General features: G+C 50.5%; 1 protein-coding gene across 9 annotated transcripts in view; it reads left to right on the forward strand.

Moving 5' to 3' along the window:
- Nucleotides 1-653: 653 nt before the first annotated feature.
- Nucleotides 654-17,507, forward strand: part of Fgfr2 (fibroblast growth factor receptor 2) — a 103,970-nt gene continuing 87,116 nt past the window's right edge. For 3 of the 9 annotated variants that reach the window (XM_057777585.1, XM_057777587.1, XM_057777589.1), the window contains exons 1-2: nucleotides 657-1,157; nucleotides 4,850-5,168. In XM_057777585.1, the coding sequence (XP_057633568.1) occupies nucleotides 5,003-5,168 (166 nt within the window). In that variant the 5' untranslated portion in view covers nucleotides 657-1,157; nucleotides 4,850-5,002. Of the gene's footprint in view, nucleotides 1,158-4,849; nucleotides 5,169-17,507 lie in introns of all 9 variants that reach the window. The other 6 variants (XM_057777580.1, XM_057777582.1, XM_057777581.1 and 3 more) reach the window with 3 other exon arrangements.

The raw sequence follows: 17,507 nt of genomic DNA on the forward strand, positions 1-17,507 counted from the left end.
AGCCAACGCTCCTTTGGATTTCTTTATGCTAATCTACATTGATACTATTGAGCAAGGTATGTTCTGTTGCAGATTTTGGCTATTTCAAAGACACCCACATTAACAACAACCAGTTGCAGCTTTCCCCTCAGAATCTGGGTATGCAGCTCTGCAGGCAGATGTGCGGATTAAGTACAATTACCTATTCCTTTTAAGGGAGGGCCTCCCAAACACACGCCCCCAATGCCCTCTATTGTTCAGAAGGACAAGATAACGCAACATCTCCCACGAATATTAGTTACTCCCACCCTCAAAGCTTCCGTGGCGTGAAATGTCTGGTCCCAGTACCCTGCAGACATATTCTAAGGTGTCTGAAGGTCCACAGCATTCTGTTGTTTGTTTCTTAACTTGACACGAAACAACGTAAAGCATCCACTCTGTACATCTAAGCGAGCTAGGGAAGGAGACCGCGGCGATACAGGGCGTACGACCCTGCGGTCACTAGCCAGGTTCTGAGAGGTCATCTTCGCACCCCTGCGGGCAACGCGGCAGGGCCCCCAGCCTCCCGGGCGGGTGTCTCTTTGCGGCTGCTAGTCCTCGGGAGTGGCGAGCGGTGCTGATTGGCAGAGCGGGCGCCGCCGTCCAGGAAACGGCTCGGGTTTCAGCGGGGGGCGTGACCCGCCCGAGGAGGCTGCCGCGGCGGCGCGGGCTGCGCGGGGAGAGCGCCGAGAGAGGCGAGCAGCGGCGGCGGGCGCGGAACGGGCGCACGGACGATCTAGTCCGCGGCCGCACGAGCTCCGGCGCGGGGGCTGCCTGCGCGTCCCTGGCCCGGCGTGGCGACTGCTCTCCGGGCTGGCGGGGGCCGGGCGTGAGGCCCCGGGCCTCAGCGTTTCTGCGCGCTGCGAGTGTTCGCCACTCGCCAGCAAAGTTTGGAGTAGGCAACACCAAACCCCAGTCCTTTCTTCTTCTCGCTGCCCAGATCCGAGGGCAGTCCCGGCGTCATGTCCTCGCTGTTCAGCGATCCGGGGCGTGCGTGAAGCCTCGAAACCTTGCCGCCGGCTGCAACCCAAGGGATCTTTCTCTTTTTGGAGTTTTTCTCCGAGCTCAAAGTCTGCTCCATCCCGATCCACTCCGGGCTCCGGCACAGAACCTAGCGCGGAGGAGCGCGGCCATTCAAGGTAATCGCCGTGCCGAACGCCTCCGGGAGCTTCGCCAGCTGGGAAAGTGGGCGCCGTAGGAGGACGAGGGGCGCAGGATACCCGGGAGGAGGGCACCGGGGAAACGATTTGGGGGCGCGCCCTGTCGGTCTCTGACTGGATTGGTGATGGGGGAGTGGTTGCATGTGGATGGCTGGCTTTGGGGGAGTTCTTTCAGCACCTCCATCCAGATGCTGACATCTGTGTCTGCCGCCGGCACCCTTTCCCTGTCAGACTCCGGCGGGCAGTCCTGCCGACTGGACGCGTTCCTCTGAGCTCAGAGCCGGCGCGCCATGGGGCCGCCTGCCAGTGGCACAGCCCAAAGGCGGGGGCTCTGGAAGGGCATCTTCAGGGTGCCTGGGCTCTGGGAGCTCCAGTCCAGCACCATACAGGCCATTGGGAGAGGGTTTTATTTTGCGTGTGTGTGGGGGGGTGGGGAGGCGGAGAAACTGCTAGAGAGTGTCCGGTGGCAGCCCTAAAGGGATGGGGATGCCCGGGTGGCACCTTAGGGTCAGCAGTGGCTCGGGTCCCGGATTCCAGTGCCGGGCGTCTCTCGCCCGCCACAGCGGTTGGCGCAGGAGGGATCGCAGCGCGCCTGGGGCTAGGGGGCGAACTGGACCGACTTTTCCTAGTTCTCCTAGCTGCTCTGACCGCAGCCGCGCCGAGATGTCGAAAGCGCAGGCGAGTTCTAACTTGCGCGCTCATTCTTTAGCGCTGGGGAATCGGCCGAGGGCCCTGCGTGGCGCTGGCTTCCACCGTCGCGGCCAGGGGGCAGGCTGGGGAGGCCGGCTCCAGGCGCGGAGCCTCCTTCGTGTTCCTGCAAAGTTCCCAAGACCTTCCTTCCTCACTGCCCCCCTTCTCCAGTTCAATAAAACCTACCCTTAAAGGAAGACTTGCTTTCAAACTCAGGGCACCCATTATGTGTTTGGTGTGAAATGCTATCAACATTTAAAACTCTATTGTCCCCGGTGTCCCAAATCCCTGTAAATCTTCCACCAGTCTCGACTCATTTTCATCTGAAAAGCCTGTTTAGTTTGAATAGAAAAGCAATCAGGCGCCCCTCTCCCTCTCGTTGGAATGTCAATTAAAATGCAGATTTCTCAGAGCTCTTTAGCGCCCCAAGAAGGAGGACAAAACTGGATATTCCAGGCAGACAAATGAAAGAAATGCTACAATGAGTGAGGTGCTGATGTGCACCCCTAAGCTCCTCAAAGTATCCAATGAAACAGGAGGGCAGGGATTGTGATCTTATGGCAGTTTGCATTTTTGGGATTTCCTTGTGTTTAAGCGCCCCCCCCCCCGCCGCCCCCCCCCACCTCCAGCCCTTGACAGCTCCCTTCCCTGTTTAGCTACGGCGAGAAGTAAGGAAACCTTGGGTCCGGATAGGGATCTACATTTAGTATTTAGTATTAGCCTGGTAGTGTTGACTTCTCCCATGAGAAATCCTCTTGGGAACAAAATGCCAATTGCTCAGCCAGCTAAGGCATCCTGGGATTGAGGTAGCAGGCTGCACTCCCTACCCCCAAGCTGGTCTTCAATTAGCCTGATGGGGAGAGGGTGCAAAGTTGCATAGCACTGAGTAGGCTCACCAGCCAGGCCCTTTCTGCCGGTCACTTTGCCTGTCTTTGGAGGCAGACTTGCGCGGAGGTGACCCCAAAGGGCGGGTGGCCCATGAAGAGCCATCCGTCAGAGTGAGGTTGAGGACTCCTCCCTAGTAGACTGAGAAGAGAGTTCCCTTTCAGGGGGGAAAAATAAACACGCTGGGGCTTTCACTGGGGCTCAGCCTCCAGGAAGGATTATGGTATTGAAGGCAGGAAGCTGGGATTGTGGCCGCCAGCAGCATGCTGGGCCTGTGTTCCCAACACCGAGCCTTGGGACCTAATTATCCTGCCTAGGAGGTCGCTCAGCACTTTTGTCCACTCCGGTGAGGAGCCGTGCAGACCTGCTGCCTTCCTTCTCGCCTTACAGAGGTTTGAGGAGGGGGCCGCTGTGGGGCCTGGGCCTGTGAGGAACCGACGTCCAAGTTGAGTCCACCGGGGCACTGACCATCTTCTTCCTCCAGCTGAGGCACTCCTGGGTAGGGACTGTGGGGAAGGTGGTCTGAGATTGTAAAGTTGCTCGAGAGGTGGAAAATTTCCCTGAGTTCTGTAAGTTCTTAGTCAATCAATGAGAATGTTTGTGAACTTTCCTCTGACAGGTATGTCAGGGATTGGTTTTTGGGGACTCTTTAAGAAGAAAAAAGAGTTAGGGAGAAAAAAATCCTGAAAACGCTGGGCATCTAAACACACACACACACACACACACACACACACTTTTCTGGCTTTTATTGTTATTTATAAACATTTTACCTGTGCTTAGGAAACAAAGGCAGCCTTTTCCCACTTGAAGATGGTGCAGCCTCTTCATTCTCAGTTAAGAGGAGAAGGGACAGATTTTAGGACAGGGCTTCAGGGAGGTTCTGGCACTGTCGAGATCCTGTGTCATAACTGAAAGCACCGAGAGCGTGGGGTTAGACTGTTTTCTGTTGCGTTAAAACCTTAGCCCATCCCCAGCCTCCATAAAATGCCCCTCACAGAATCCAGCGCCCAAGGTTTTTCCGACTCCTTCTCCACAGCTGATTTGACGAAACTCGTGCATTCTGACTCAAGGCTTAGTCACTGAGGATACTGAACAAACTTAAAGTTATTTGTACTGTGGCAAGCTTTCTTGGGGAATTCTCCCTGCTTGGGGTAGAGTAAGTTGAGTGCCCCTTGTAACTGACACTTGGGAAGTTTAGCTAATAGGTTGGCATATTGAAAGTCCCCAGGCCAATCACACGGCAGGACAACTTAAACGTATCATCACCATTACTGATAAACTCTTGCCTTATTCATCCAGGCTTGTGTCTGCCCTATTTGTTACCCCCCATTGACATAGGGTGAAGACATTTAGTTAGTCTGCCTGTGCCCTGCCGTGCAGTCAGTGGAAGGGAGTTCAGACTTTGAAACCCCCATTTGGATCAAACTCCCTCTTTGTAAGTGGCGGCTTGGCGAGAGGCTGAAATACACGCCTGCATTTGAAAATGAATCCTGACAAGTGTAAACTGGTGGGAATTTTTTTGTAGCCTTCCTGGGATTCTTTGATTCTGTTGCTCTCCTTTCTTCCCGAGAACCACACTGGAGGGGGGGGGGCGCATGCCGCTCAGCTCCAGCCCAGCTGAAATTCAGCTCTCTGGGCAGACCCTCCTCCTGTCAGCCTCTTAAAGGCCAGCTGGGATAAGAGAAGCTAATGAGGCTGCTTGTGCCAAGCCCAGCGTTTTCAACTCACTCTCTCTTTCTCTCTCTCTTTATTTTTTTGTAGTTGACCTTGAAAGGAAGGAAGGTCAGGTTGCTTCTGCAACCTGGTAGCTTTGATAGCGGGTGGAAGGGCACAGGGCATGTGTAGCTGGGTGACTGGGTCCTCAGCGATGGTTGATCTTGGTGTCTCTTAAAAGTGAGCTTTTTAAAAGCTTAGTCCACTTCAGCTCTGTGGACCAGTCTGGAAACACCTGGGACGCTGAGGTGAGGATGCAGGCTTTTGTTGATAATGAAAAAGATGTGTTTGCGCACACAGCTGAGACACGGTTTTATCCCATCTGGGTTTAAGCGAGTTGGCACGGGAGAAAGACAGTTACTAACTGGCTGAATCTCTTTCAGTGGCGGTAGCAGCGGCAACAGCAGCAGCAGCAGCAACAGCAGCAGCAACAGCAGCAGCCTGAGCACAAGCCACCGCCACAGCGCTCTGGCTCCTGAGCCCCCTGTGGGCTGAAGGCATTGCAGGCAGCCCATGGTCCTTGAGGAAGTGTGCAGATGGGATTGCCGTCCACATGGAGATATGGAAGAGGACCAGGGATTGGCACCGTGACCATGGTCAGCTGGGGGCACTTCATCTGCCTGGTCTTGGTCACCATGGCAACCTTGTCCCTGGCCCGGCCCTCCTTCGGTTTAGTTGAGGATACCACGTTAGAACCAGAAGGTAAGTTCCTGCATGCCGTTTTTTAGGGTTTCAGGTTGTTTTGGGGCTATGTCTGGGGGAAGTGGTCATTAAAGGAAAGGCCTTTTTGTCAGCCAGCTGCCTTAGGAGGGTGACCTTTCTCTACATCTTCCACAGCAGAGCGTAGAAGGGAGGGTCTTGGCTCCCAGGCATGAGTGGAGTGGTTTCATTTGCTCTGTTCTCTGTACTGGGTGAGGGAGGCCGCGGCAGTTCTTTCTCAGCCAATGCCTTACAGCACTCCGGAGGGGATGTCTCTTAGCAAGATGATGGTAGGGTCATCTACGGCCTCCTGCAGTTACTTTCTGGTTGGAGGGAGAGCCTGTGTTTTGGCTAAAGGAAATAGGCAGCCTCCGAAAGCTGATGTTTTCTTTGCGTTGTCTAAGAGCAAAGAAGTTTCTGAAGTTGAGCACTGAGAACCAAGCTTGCCATGCTGGATGGTGTTTAAACTGTGGCTAAGCTCTTTGTGTTTAAGTCCAGCATTGCAGAAGGGCAGGTTTTATGTTAGGAAAACTCCAAAGGGAATAGAGCAAGGGGATCTCCCCCATCCGAGGACACGCCAGACTTCACTGGCGGTTGGCTTTCGACACTTGGTTGCAAATGGGAAAAGCTAAGTTGTGAGGAGAACATGCTGAAATTCTGAGCGGGGCAAAGATCTGGTCCTTCTCCCAGGGCCTTCAGAGATGTGGTCGATAGCCAAGCCTCTCTGCTTGGTGCGGCGTGGAGATCTGTCATCAGGAGGGAATATTGGTAGGCGAGTTATTTTTTTTGAGTGGTAATCCGAGCGTGACACTGCAGATCCCGGCTCTCATCGCCACGTAATGAACGTGTTTGCCGAGGGCCCACCTGGTGCCGGCTGGGCTTTGGAGTCCGTCACGGCCCTGGGCGCTGGCCGGCAGGTCGGCTGAGCTGCTGTGTTTATGCACCCGAATCAGAGTCCCGAGGAGCAGTGTAAGGGTGGACAGAATCCCTAAGGATGTCCACAAGGAGGGCTATGTACTCATCTGAGAGGTGGGGCTGGAGAGATGGGTCACTGGCTTTGTGTGACTGAGACTGGGGGACGCTGGGCCCTTCGGATGCCTGGAAATGTTGTCAGTTACCAGGTGAGACATCGTGGCACCTGTCACGTCTTCAGAGAGGAAGATTGCGTATGAGGCTTGTTCAACATAGAGCCTCTTGCCCGTGTTTGGAACCACCTCTTTGTGACTTACCCGGTGACATCGGGGAGAGTGTGATTTACAACAGTGACGTGTTTTCAAAGGGCTTAATGCGAGGGGGAAAGGATTGGGTTTCTGAAAGTCTGGCCTGTACTTCTTTTAATTTTGCTAATAATTAAAATGGATGTTCCCCTAATTGCTGGTTTTCCCTGGAGTGTGTGGCTCAGCACAAACTAAGGAAGCTGAGCTGGGATTTCCTACAGTGTGGGCTTCGGAAACAGCCCCAGTTAGGAAAGGAATTGTCGTTTTTCATCTGGACTCTCGGGGCAGTGTTGCTATGAGTTGATTTCAGTGCCGAGTTATAACATGGGCTTGGAGGGTTTCCTGGGCTGCATCTCATTACCTAAGGAAGGCTACAAGATGTGTGTGGACGTGCAGGGAGAAGGCAGGTGGGGGCGAGGAAGGAAGGGCAGTGTGATGGAGTCCCCCAAATGGCCCTTTGTGTAAGAACTGATACCCGACAATGTGAGCATTGTTGCACGCAGATCCCACCACCTGGGGACCTGTAGGTGCACGCAGGGCTAGGGAGGAAGGCCGTGAAGTCCCAGAAGTTGTAGGTCACACGTTGCCAATGCCCTTGGGTACACTTCGCTACATTCAGAGTTTGTATGAATTTCGAGTCACGTCCAGAGTTGGGAGATGCTAAGGAAAGAAAAAGGAAAAGAGAAAAATTGCTTTAAGAGGTGGAGCTTCCCCGGAACAGGCTTGGATAAAGCAGAGAAATCTCAGGGCCTCAGTTTCCCTGTTCACTGAGGGTTCAACATGATGAATTTGGGGACTCTCTTTATCAGTAGTCACCGAACAGCAATGTCCCCAGGTGCCTGCTGACGACCTCCTCAAGAGGTTTCTGTTTCACCAGTGATCTGGACAGAAAGAGCAGAAAGCACAGCTTCTGGTGTCGATGGTGGCCATGGCTGTCACCATCCCCAGCAAGCTGGGGACAAGTTGGTGCCAGCTCTCTCAGCAGCAAGCAAGCTATGTTTGCGATGAAGATGTCTCTGAGAGGAGGCCACTGTGCTGGCTCTGCAGGGTTGGTGCTCTCTCCTTGTCTGTCTGACCAGCGTTGCCACCGGTGTCCAGGTGATTAGAAGGTAATCAAGATAGAGGAGACCATCCATGCTAGGCTCCAGAGACTCCCCACCCCGAATGGAATGTGTGGGTGTGTATCCCTTCAAGCAGTTGTATTTAGTGCAACTAGAAGTTTAGCTAACACTAGGTTTGCCTTTGATCACCTGAAGCTTTACCAATGGAAAACTTTGGCTTGCTAATTGGGAAGTTCAGTTTAGATGTCTCTTGGGCCAGAGAAATATAAAATCGGTAAGTTTCTAGAAAGAGCCCCTGGTCCCCTTTTTAAGGAGCCCCTCTTTTTTTGACTCTCTAGGGAAATGTTATGTCCAGTTATGGAGTTCTGTGTAGTGTATTTAATCATGTATGTCACCATCCCCCATCCCATCCTGTCCCGAGTGTCTCTGGACACTTTCTCAAGTGGCAGCAGCAGGGTTGGGTCAAGTCAGTCGACCTAAGAAGAAAGTAATCTCCGTAAGATTTTACTCAGCCTTTCAGAGTAGAAATGATTGTTTCCAGCTGGTCACTCATTGTGACGAAGGACAATAGTGCCCACAGTTGCTGATCGGGGAGGGGTGGTCCTGATTCTAAGACCTGTTCTGTTGATTCATAGTCTGAATTTTTCCAATGTGGTCAAGCTTGATTACTGCCAGTCTGGTCCTTACTTCAGATTCCCCCTGACATTGTCACCTGCTCTGGTTAATTAAGTCATTGTTGACATTAAGGGAATCTGTTTACCCCCAGCCCAGTAGGAGCTAAAATAAAAGGGCTTTTCCAACCCCAAACCCTTAATTACTTCCCCACCCTCTCTGCAAAGTGAAATTTTGCAAAGCGACAACCCAGGATGGGGGTTGGGGGGGAGTAATTTGCATGCCTTGAAAAGAAACCACTAGTTCTGGGGCAGTCTTCTGGGGTGTAGGGGTGAGGGCCATGCTGCCCTGGATCAGGTGAGCAGAGATTTTGAGTGTGAGGAACCAGTTTAAGGCAGATTTTCCCAGGGTAGGGTAAGTCTTCGCCCGAGAGTACCCCACGTGCTGTGGTCTCAGCCCTCCACATTTGATTGCTAGCTCAGAGAAGAGAAAAGAGGTATCTGCGTGGTGCAAGTGGCTGATTTAAAATAAGTCTTGTGTTTCCTATTATCTGCATTTTTGTTCCTCAGTATGAGTGTGAATATTTAAGAGTTGACTGTAACTTGATAGTTCGCCGAGGAACAAGGGCTTATTCTTGGTCAATTAAACCAAATGCAGGAGCATGCTGTTAAACATACAAAGGAGTACACATTCTTCATTAGTATATAACGCATTTCACAATTTGTGGACAAAGAACTGTGTTTAATATTACTTCTAGAGCAAAAATCTGGCAAGCCTAGAAAATTGGCATTTATATAACTTTTTCTTGCTGGCTTCCGCTGATCCAAATAGAGCAAGGCTTTGTGTGTGTGTGTGTGTGTGTGTGTTTGTCTGTGCTGTTTATTTCAGTAGTTAAAAGATTGATCATCTACTTAAAAAAAAAAAGCCTCCCGCCTCTACTTCCCAGCCAGCACTAAAGATCTGTGGTTGTTGTCGTTTCAAGATTTACTTTTTAACTGTTTGGATTGAATTCCTGTATGTGTATTTCTGTGTGTGTGTGTGTGTGTGTGTGTGTGTGTGTGTGTGTGCGCGCGCGTGAGTGTAGGTGCTCGTGGAGCCCGAGGTTTCGGATGCCCTGGAGTTGGGTCTGGAGGGAAATGTAAGCTCTCTGCAAGGGTGGCAATGTTTCTATAACCACTGAGCCATCTCTTCTGCTCCAAGATCTTTCAAAGTTGATTCTGTTTGTTTGTTTGTTTCTGTTGATGGCGAGAATTCAAATAACCAGACATTCCAATATGAGATGTTTCTAATATCAGATTTAATGAATAATTACATGGTTATGAAATAACTGGGGTGGTGTTTAAACAGGAAGGGGATGTTTAGCGCTCACATTCTCTGTGGCGGGCATGCAGTAGCCCTCGCTTGCAGACGGTTTGGCTACTTCCACAGACAGCCAAGTAAGTCCCTCTCATCAGGGTCTGTCTTTCTCATTTCTGATCCAATCCCTGGCAAGTTTGATCCAGCAGGGTCGCTTGGTTTGGTCAGAGGCTCAGGAGTTATTTTTGGGGAGGGGCGCTGCAGGCTGTTTTACAGGTAATTATGGGTTTCCTGTGCAGAAATGTCCCTGTAGGGGCTGAGACGATGACTCCATGATTAAGAGCACTTCCTGCTTTTGCAGAGGACCAGTGTTGGGTCCCCAACACCCACAGGGGACTGCTGGTAATTGTCTTTATCTCCAGCTCCAGGGGGATCGGATGCCTCTGACATACCGCTGCTTGCACGTGCCCTTTTTACACATGTGTTTCCCTTGCCCTTACTGTTAGAAAAACCCATGCGTGGTAGCCAAAGGTTCAGTAGTGGTCTCTTCATATACAGTTGATGAGCCAGGTGGTAGTGGCTTCAACTCACTTGGGAGGCAGAGGCAGGCAGATCTCTGAGTTTGAGGCCAGCCTGGTTTACAGAACGATTTCCAGGACAGCCAGGGCTACACAGAGAAACCCTGTCTCAAAAACAAAACAAAACAAAACAAAAAAAACCACACACACACACACACAATTGGGGAAAGCTTGAAGTTTTGTTTTTGCAAAAGTGTATTCAACCATCAGGATGAACTGTGATTGTTCTTTTGTACTAATGGTTTGTTTTTTGAGAGAGGATCTCACTACTAACCCAGACTGGCCTGGAATTTGCCCTGTGGCCCAGGTTGGCCTAAAATTATCAGTCCTCCTGCCTTAGCTTCTAGGCCCAGTCGTCGGTCATCCTTGAGGAGCTTGTGTCTCAATTTTCAGTAAGTTTGGAAAGCTTGCACTATTTTTTTTTCGGTGTATTTATTTTTATGTGCATAAGTGTTTTGCCTGCGTGTATGTATATGTACCATGTATGTGCCTGCGGCTTGGCGAGGCCAGAAGAGGACATTCAGTCCTCTAGAACTTGAGTTCCAGATGGTTATGAGTTGCCATGTGGGTTCTGAAAATAGAACCAATGGTCTTCATCACTGAGCCATGTCTTCAGCCCTGTGATTAAATCTGGAATGTGCTGCCCGCTCGCTTGTGGCCATCATAAGTAACGATGTCCTTTGTGGGCTTTTTTACATTACGAGCATAAAAGAAAATCCACTGTTTGCTTTTGTCTGGGCCAAGTCAGGGAGCTAAGCTGTCACATACCCTCTCTTTTATTTATTTATTTTTTTAAACAATTTTATGTGCGTTGGTGTGAAGGTGTCAGATCTCCTGGAACTGGAGTTACAGACAATTGTGAACTGCCATGTGGGTGCTGGGAATTGAACCCTGGTCCTCCAGAAGAGCAGTCAGTGCTCCCAAACCCTGAGCCATCTCTCCAACCCCAACATATCCTCTCCTTTAATTTCTTGTCCAAAAGAAGCATGAAGCCCAAGTCCTTTCTGGACAGAGTGTGCACACAGAGTCTCAGGCTATGGTGAGCATGTTTTATGGGGATGTTAAAAGCAGCTCCTAAGGGGAGTGCCCATAGGTTCGGGAGTGAGAACCAGGCCGGCATGTTTATTCCTGTTATTTATGTAGCGCCTTCCCCGAAACATCTCAATCCTGAGCGCTAGCTAAATAAACTCATAAATTCCATGATTGTTTCCTAACCCTGGAATTTCTCTTTTTATTACACAGTAGGCTGTTGTTACACCTGATAGTTTACAAACACTATTCTTTCCCACGTGGGACCACACTTTAAAGGTAACTAGACCCTGAAAATGGCCAACTTCTTGTGTCTGGTACTGATCGAAATGAGATCTGTAGCCGGAGAGCTTTGTAAAACGGTATTCTCTTTGGACACCCTTCAGGTTCACGTCGAGAGTTGACAGTTGGCTAGCCCTAGAGTCATGTGGCTTGCTTCAGGGCGCCTCTTTCCTGCTCCTCCCCAGGCCTATGGATTTTCCACTAAGACTGTTGTTTAACTGGTTGTAGCTGTAGCAGGCACACCGCGGAATATATGACCTGTATGGAGAAATGCTCAGATTAAAGACCAAGGAGTCCTCAGTCAACATTTGACTCCTAGAATTTTCAATAGAGCCAAGGGGGGCTGGTTTGAATAGTGTGTGACCTGCTTTCTGGAGGTGTATTCTTAGAGGAAATTGCCCTTGGGAGCTGAGTTTGAATGTCTCTACTATCTTCTTGACCTCAGCCAAGAGAGATAACCCCTCTGAAACACCAAGATAATATCTCTCTAAATTGTGCAGATTGGGTGCAAACTGGACTGCAGTTCCTGGCTCGGCGCAGGTGCTCGGCAAGCCCTGGTTTCTTCCCACCCCACACCCTCTGTCAAAGTAAATAGAACCCATATTTCAAAGACCTCGTAAGATGCCTGCCTTGTAATCTATAATGATAAATGGTGAATTTACAGACATTTAAATAGAAAAGGACGTTAGACCTTCCTTTAGCTTACTCCTTTTTCCCCCTTGGACTTTTATGAGCCCCCTGGAGTTTAGACATGTGACCCTTCTGCTGCTTCCAATTCAAGTGTTTGAGGTTGACATTTTTTCCTTTCTTTTTTAAGAAAGTCAATTGTAGCCTCACAGTACATAGGGAGAACACGTGTCATGAGGCATGCTGTATTCTGGCAGGAGAGTCTTCGGTATAAGGTTTCTAAAGGATCCATGTAGGCCCAGCGAAGGATGGTGGAGAGGTTGTTGTGGGCTTGGATGGGTGTGCTGTAGTGTGCTCGCTCTGTCCAGGCCAGTGAGGAGCCTGCCCCAAGAGCAGGTGGTGATTGCCTTTTGTCACCGCCTCCTGTGATGTCTTCCTCCGGCAGCCTGCTAGAGTGGCTGGGTACCAGGCTTCCAATCTGATCGCGATGGGATCCAGAGTGGTGACGGAACTGAGCAATGATTTGCGTGGCTCCTCTAACAGGGTTCATGAGTGCTCAGGTTCAGGGTGAGATCATGCCCTTCAGCTCCGTTCTTGGAATAATGATGGTTGCCATGAGGATGGATGAGGTCATGCTCTTCGTTCCTTGCCATAATCATGGTGAAGGTGGTGATGATGGGAGAAGCCTGACATTTATTAAGTACCTGTGGTGTCTCAGATGTACTAGGTACCTTGGCATCTTGGCCTTTTCTACCAAACAAGCAGACCCCAGGCATCCCATTTTGTGAATAAAATCACTGCGGTTCTCGGAGATGCTGTGATTTCTGGACAACTTCACAGTGAGTACGTACCTAGCCTTTAGGTGAATGTATTGGTGGAAGATGGATTTCACAGCTGATTCCTCCTTCCTCAGCAAGAGGCGATTTGGTGGAGTGCTGGGCACCCCTCTTGTTTTTTCCTTACCCCCTACTTTGAACATTAAACTTCAAGGACTGGTTAGCTGATTCTGGTTCTGCTTCAGGGACCCACCCACTCAGAATGACTTCCTTAAGTCATTCTGAGAAGAGTTTCAGGCAATGAAAAGTTTCCACCAATTACAGTCTGTGATTCTTCTGTAATGGCCTCTGGTGATATGTAGGGAATTGATTAGAGGTCTACCCTCTGCTGCTGGGGGGACCAGTGGAAGACTGCACAGAGTCCTGGATGGTGACTTATGCTGAGTTAATGGACTCGGGACAGGAAGGACATTCCTGCTCTTGCTTATTTGCTCCTCAGTCACCCCCAGATTTTCCTTGCCCCTTGTACCCTGAAGGTCTGCTTCAGATCCCACCAAACCTTAGCTTGGTTGGGTTGCCATCCTGCTAGCATCTCCAGCTTTTCTTCCAGGCATTTCTGCCCTGCAACCAGGTGGGAAATCAAAGGCCCACCTGCACAAGACTTCCGGGACTCCTTCTGCCTGTGGTTATGGAAATGATAGGTGTGGGGGCCCTTTCAATGTCACAGAGGTTAGGGACTCCCCACTCTTTTATTCACCTTCTGCCTCTCCTCCTCTCCCCCAAGGGAAAAAAAGAAAAAAAAATTCCAAGAACTCAAGGCTGGAAGCCAGACACCCACTCCTCCTCCAACTTTGGCCAAGAAGGGTGTCCCTAGGGGCAGAAGAAGCCAGGAAATGAAGCTTGTTTTTTTAAAAGCAAGCAAAGTTCACTTTGGTGGGGCTTGAAAAAAAAAATAGTGCACTCTGGTCCCAGACAGGTGTGGAGATGAGAGACACTGGCCGGGACACAGGTGTCACTTGTGCAGTGAGTTGGGGATGCTCAGGGCTGCAGGTCGGACGTGAGGCATGGTCACTATTGACATGAAGGAAGCGAGGCAGCTTTCCCTCAGAACTACACAGTCCTTGAGTTCAATGGCCGCCGCCCAAGCCGGCAGGGAGATGATGCTATAGGTGTGCGTTTCCCGGCTCAGGGTGATTAATAACCTTGGAGTCAGTTTCCCAACTTCTTGGTTAATTGGTTGAGCTAGGGTCTCATGTAACCCTTGAGATATGCAGCTGAGAATGCCCTTGAAGTTCTGATTCTCCTTTCCCCACCTCCTGAGTGCTGGGATTACAAGCGCGAACCACTATGTCTAGTTCCCATTTTATCTTTGTTGTGGGAAGGTGTTTCCCCTTGAAGGGGTGGTCAGTCTGAGGCGGCTGCGCCATGCCGCAGCTGGGTTATTTTGTTTGCTCCTTGATGTCCATTTCCTGGCACTTCATCTCTCTGATTGGTTTCTTGCCCAGTCATCATGGAGGCCAGGAAAGCCCTGCTGATCATGGGCAGAGTGGTGACGGTTCCTTCCTTGCCTGGCACAGTGACACACCTTGTCCTCAGGAAGCCACAGTGTTTGGGCACCTTGCCCGGATCTCCTAGACTCATTGGTGAATCCCGAAGGTAGCCCTTCAGATTTGTTTGCTTTCTGAAAGCCTCCCCTCCAGGCAAATTTGAGGTTTGTAAGGCAGGAGAGAAAGGTTAACCATGGTGGTGCCATCTTAATTAGAAACTTCAAGCAAATGTGGGTTTTAGCCCTCCTGGATAGACTCCCCAGAGCCTTGCGTTTTGCTACAAATCACTGCAGAAAAGGGATCCTTAAGGCTCTGGCCTGCCTTTCTCGGTCCTGCAGCCCGGAGTCTCCTCCGGCTTCCATGCAGGCCCCAGCTAGCTGAGCCCCAGCAACAGGATCAAACCCATCCCAAGAAAGAAGGCCATCTGTTTCTTAGCCTCCAGCTGCTGGCCCTTCCTCTGAATTGGCCGGGATGCTGCAGAGGGGACTGGTCCTGGGGACACATCTGCAGCCTCTGAATGGTGTTGTAACTAGGGTCCTGCTGGGAAAAGAAAGGCCAAACCCTTTAAATAAACGAGCTGAACAATATCCCGCCACAGCCCCCAAAGGTCTGGAGTCAGAGAAGCCAGAGGCAGCCTGCCCTCTAGGGCTAACTCTTAACCCTACTTTTTGTAGCCAGGCCACTTTAAAGCTATTCTTTTATTCAGAAAGTACTTACCAGGCGGAGGAGGGAGGCTCTGCTCTGCACAGGGAAAATGTCACATAGGATTTGGGCATCAATCTGCCCCTTAAGGGAATTAGAGGGCAAATATCTCCACTTGAGTGGATGCCACTTATTGGATGTTTATCTCAGAGTCAGAGAGGCAAGCTTGTTCCAGGTGCAGATTCGAAAGAGCCACAGGCAACATGAGGTCCCAGCAAACTGGCCCCTGGAATGTAGTTCCGCCTGGGGAACACCTGCCAATTACCCCAGCTCATCGCTAGCAGGCCCTCAAGCTGTAGCTGACTTAGGCACCATGATTCTTGGGCCTGTCGCCTGTCTGGTGTCGGGAGGCCTCATCCCTAGCATCTGGGTGGTTATGATAACAGCCTGCTGGCGTCTTTGGCTGTAGGGACTTCCTGCAGGTTGTGACTTGGTGTGCATATTCATTGAATGGATGAATAGTAGGGGTGTGTGTGTGTGTGTGTGTGTGTACGTACGTACACAAGCACATGTATGTTTTGCGTTTGTGTGCAGGTTAGAAGGTGACCTCAGTTGCATTTCCTCTGGTGTTGTTGATGTATCCACCTTGGTTTTAGTGACAGGATCTCTCACTGACCTGGAATTCACTATATAGGCTAAGATAGATGTATCTGTCTTTGCCCTCTCACTACAACTACCTTTTTTAATTTTTTTTTTTAAATGTGAGTTCTGGGGAATCAAAGTCATGCTTGCAGAGTTAGCACCTTGCCTACTGAGCCATCGTCTCCGCAGCCCCCAAAGGTACAGTAGACCATATGTCTTTTGGCCCACAAGCTTCTTGAAGCAGGTATTAGATATGGCCTGGGTGAGGAGAAACCTCCCAAGACCTTCAGATGTTTAGTTCTCCTTGAGAACCTTGCAGGAATCCCCATGCAGGGAAGCAGCATACGTAAGAGATGACAGATTTTTGTTCGTTCGAGAGAAAACCCTGGTTTGGAATCGGAGGAATGCAAGTGGATATTCTCCCGGGGCTGTATAAATCCTCAGCTGATTCGTCGGCTGACCTGCTACAATCAGGTTGTGACCCATGCACCCAAGCCCCAGGTGGCCCCTGGCCAGTGCAGGCAGGGCTGCAGGTAGAGCGCTTGCTCTCCCATACAGAGCGTACTTTCTCTCAGTGTGCTCCTTACATCAGGGCGTGGGAGGGACTTCTTTTGGACTCTCTGTGTGCTGCCTTTTGCCAGCAGCTGGCCTTGCTGGTGTCTCAGCCGCAGGGTGCTGTTCAAGGTGACCACGTTCATTCTTGACAGCTGCAGGCCCCTGGTCTGGTACAAAAGGTTTCTGAACTGGCAGTGCTATCCTCCTCTGAGAGCCCATGAAAACCCAGCCCATGCCCGGGGTTGACCCTGGAAGGTGGTCCTCATGCACGGTAAACCAAGGTCCTTGCATTTATTCCCCCTCCTCCCATCTTCTCAGAATCTCTCCAGGAGACTATTGGGTAAGGGGTGAATGCATTTGCCTGTTGCGCATACCACATGGATAAAACAAAGGCTGTGACGTCATGGAGACGGGTAATGGCATTTGTCATAGTAGGAATCAGGAAATCTCATAAAGGTGACATTTGGGTTGGATTTTGAAAGCTGCATAGGAGCCTTTCTGGTGGAGTGGCAGTTTGGGGACAGGGGACAGTATACCCTCTGGATGAATGAGGGGAGGAGGGAGGAAGGAATGTGGGACCCGGGAAATGTTGTAAATTAATTTTTCAGAGAGACAAGTCAGTAGACCTTAAGACTGTGCACTGTAGATTAGATATATTCCATTCAGGCCTTTGCCTCGTTAGACCTCCTTACCCCATTCCTTCATGTAGCTACAGCAAGCATATGCCTTCTCCCATAGCTGAGATTCACCAATGTTGCCTGGTGGCATTTGTCTGTGGATCCAGGCCTAGGTGGCAAGGTTTCCAGAACAACATGTCAAAGGAGTCCTGCAGACCATAGGGAGCCCGCGCTTTCTCTGCAAGTGTGCCTTTGGGACACAGGGGACCTGGGTCTGGCTAGCCAGATCGGATACAGACTCCTCTTTGTACCGTTGAGCCACCAGCTCTAGGTGCTTTGACATAACTTGTAATGCCAGTTTCTACTTCCTGGGTGCTGTGGAATCCCATGGCCGAAGTTCCTTGGGATATACTCTCTGAACAAAAGGCTCCATTTTGCAGTTCTTGCTCAAGCAAAGCATCAATAGCTAGGGGATTTGTGTAGACTGCGCTGGTTTGATTTCTACCCATAGCCCAGAGGGAATTTCAACTCGTGTCAATGAATGAATTGAGCACATATGTTGTGACCAGGAGTGAAATCGTCTCTTTGTTACGTGGACACCATCATCACATGTTAGGGTGGGATTGGGGGAGGGGCTCAGACGGAGAGGGGGTGAAACCGTCACTTTGAGTCCAGGTATTGGGCGGCACAGTGACTCAGTCTCCGGCAAGGGCCTTCTTAGGCTCCTTTGCCCCTTTTATATTTTCATTTTCTCCTGGGCTTAGCATAATTTCTTTCAAACACAGAGGGCCGTTCACCCTGTTTCTCAAAGCCAAACCTAAATTACGAGGGGTGTGCCTAGATACGTCATGGGTAATGGTT

Source organism: Chionomys nivalis, chromosome 8, assembly GCF_950005125.1.
Source record: "Chionomys nivalis chromosome 8, mChiNiv1.1, whole genome shotgun sequence".
In the NCBI taxonomy this organism is placed as follows: Eukaryota; Metazoa; Chordata; class Mammalia; order Rodentia; family Cricetidae; genus Chionomys; species Chionomys nivalis.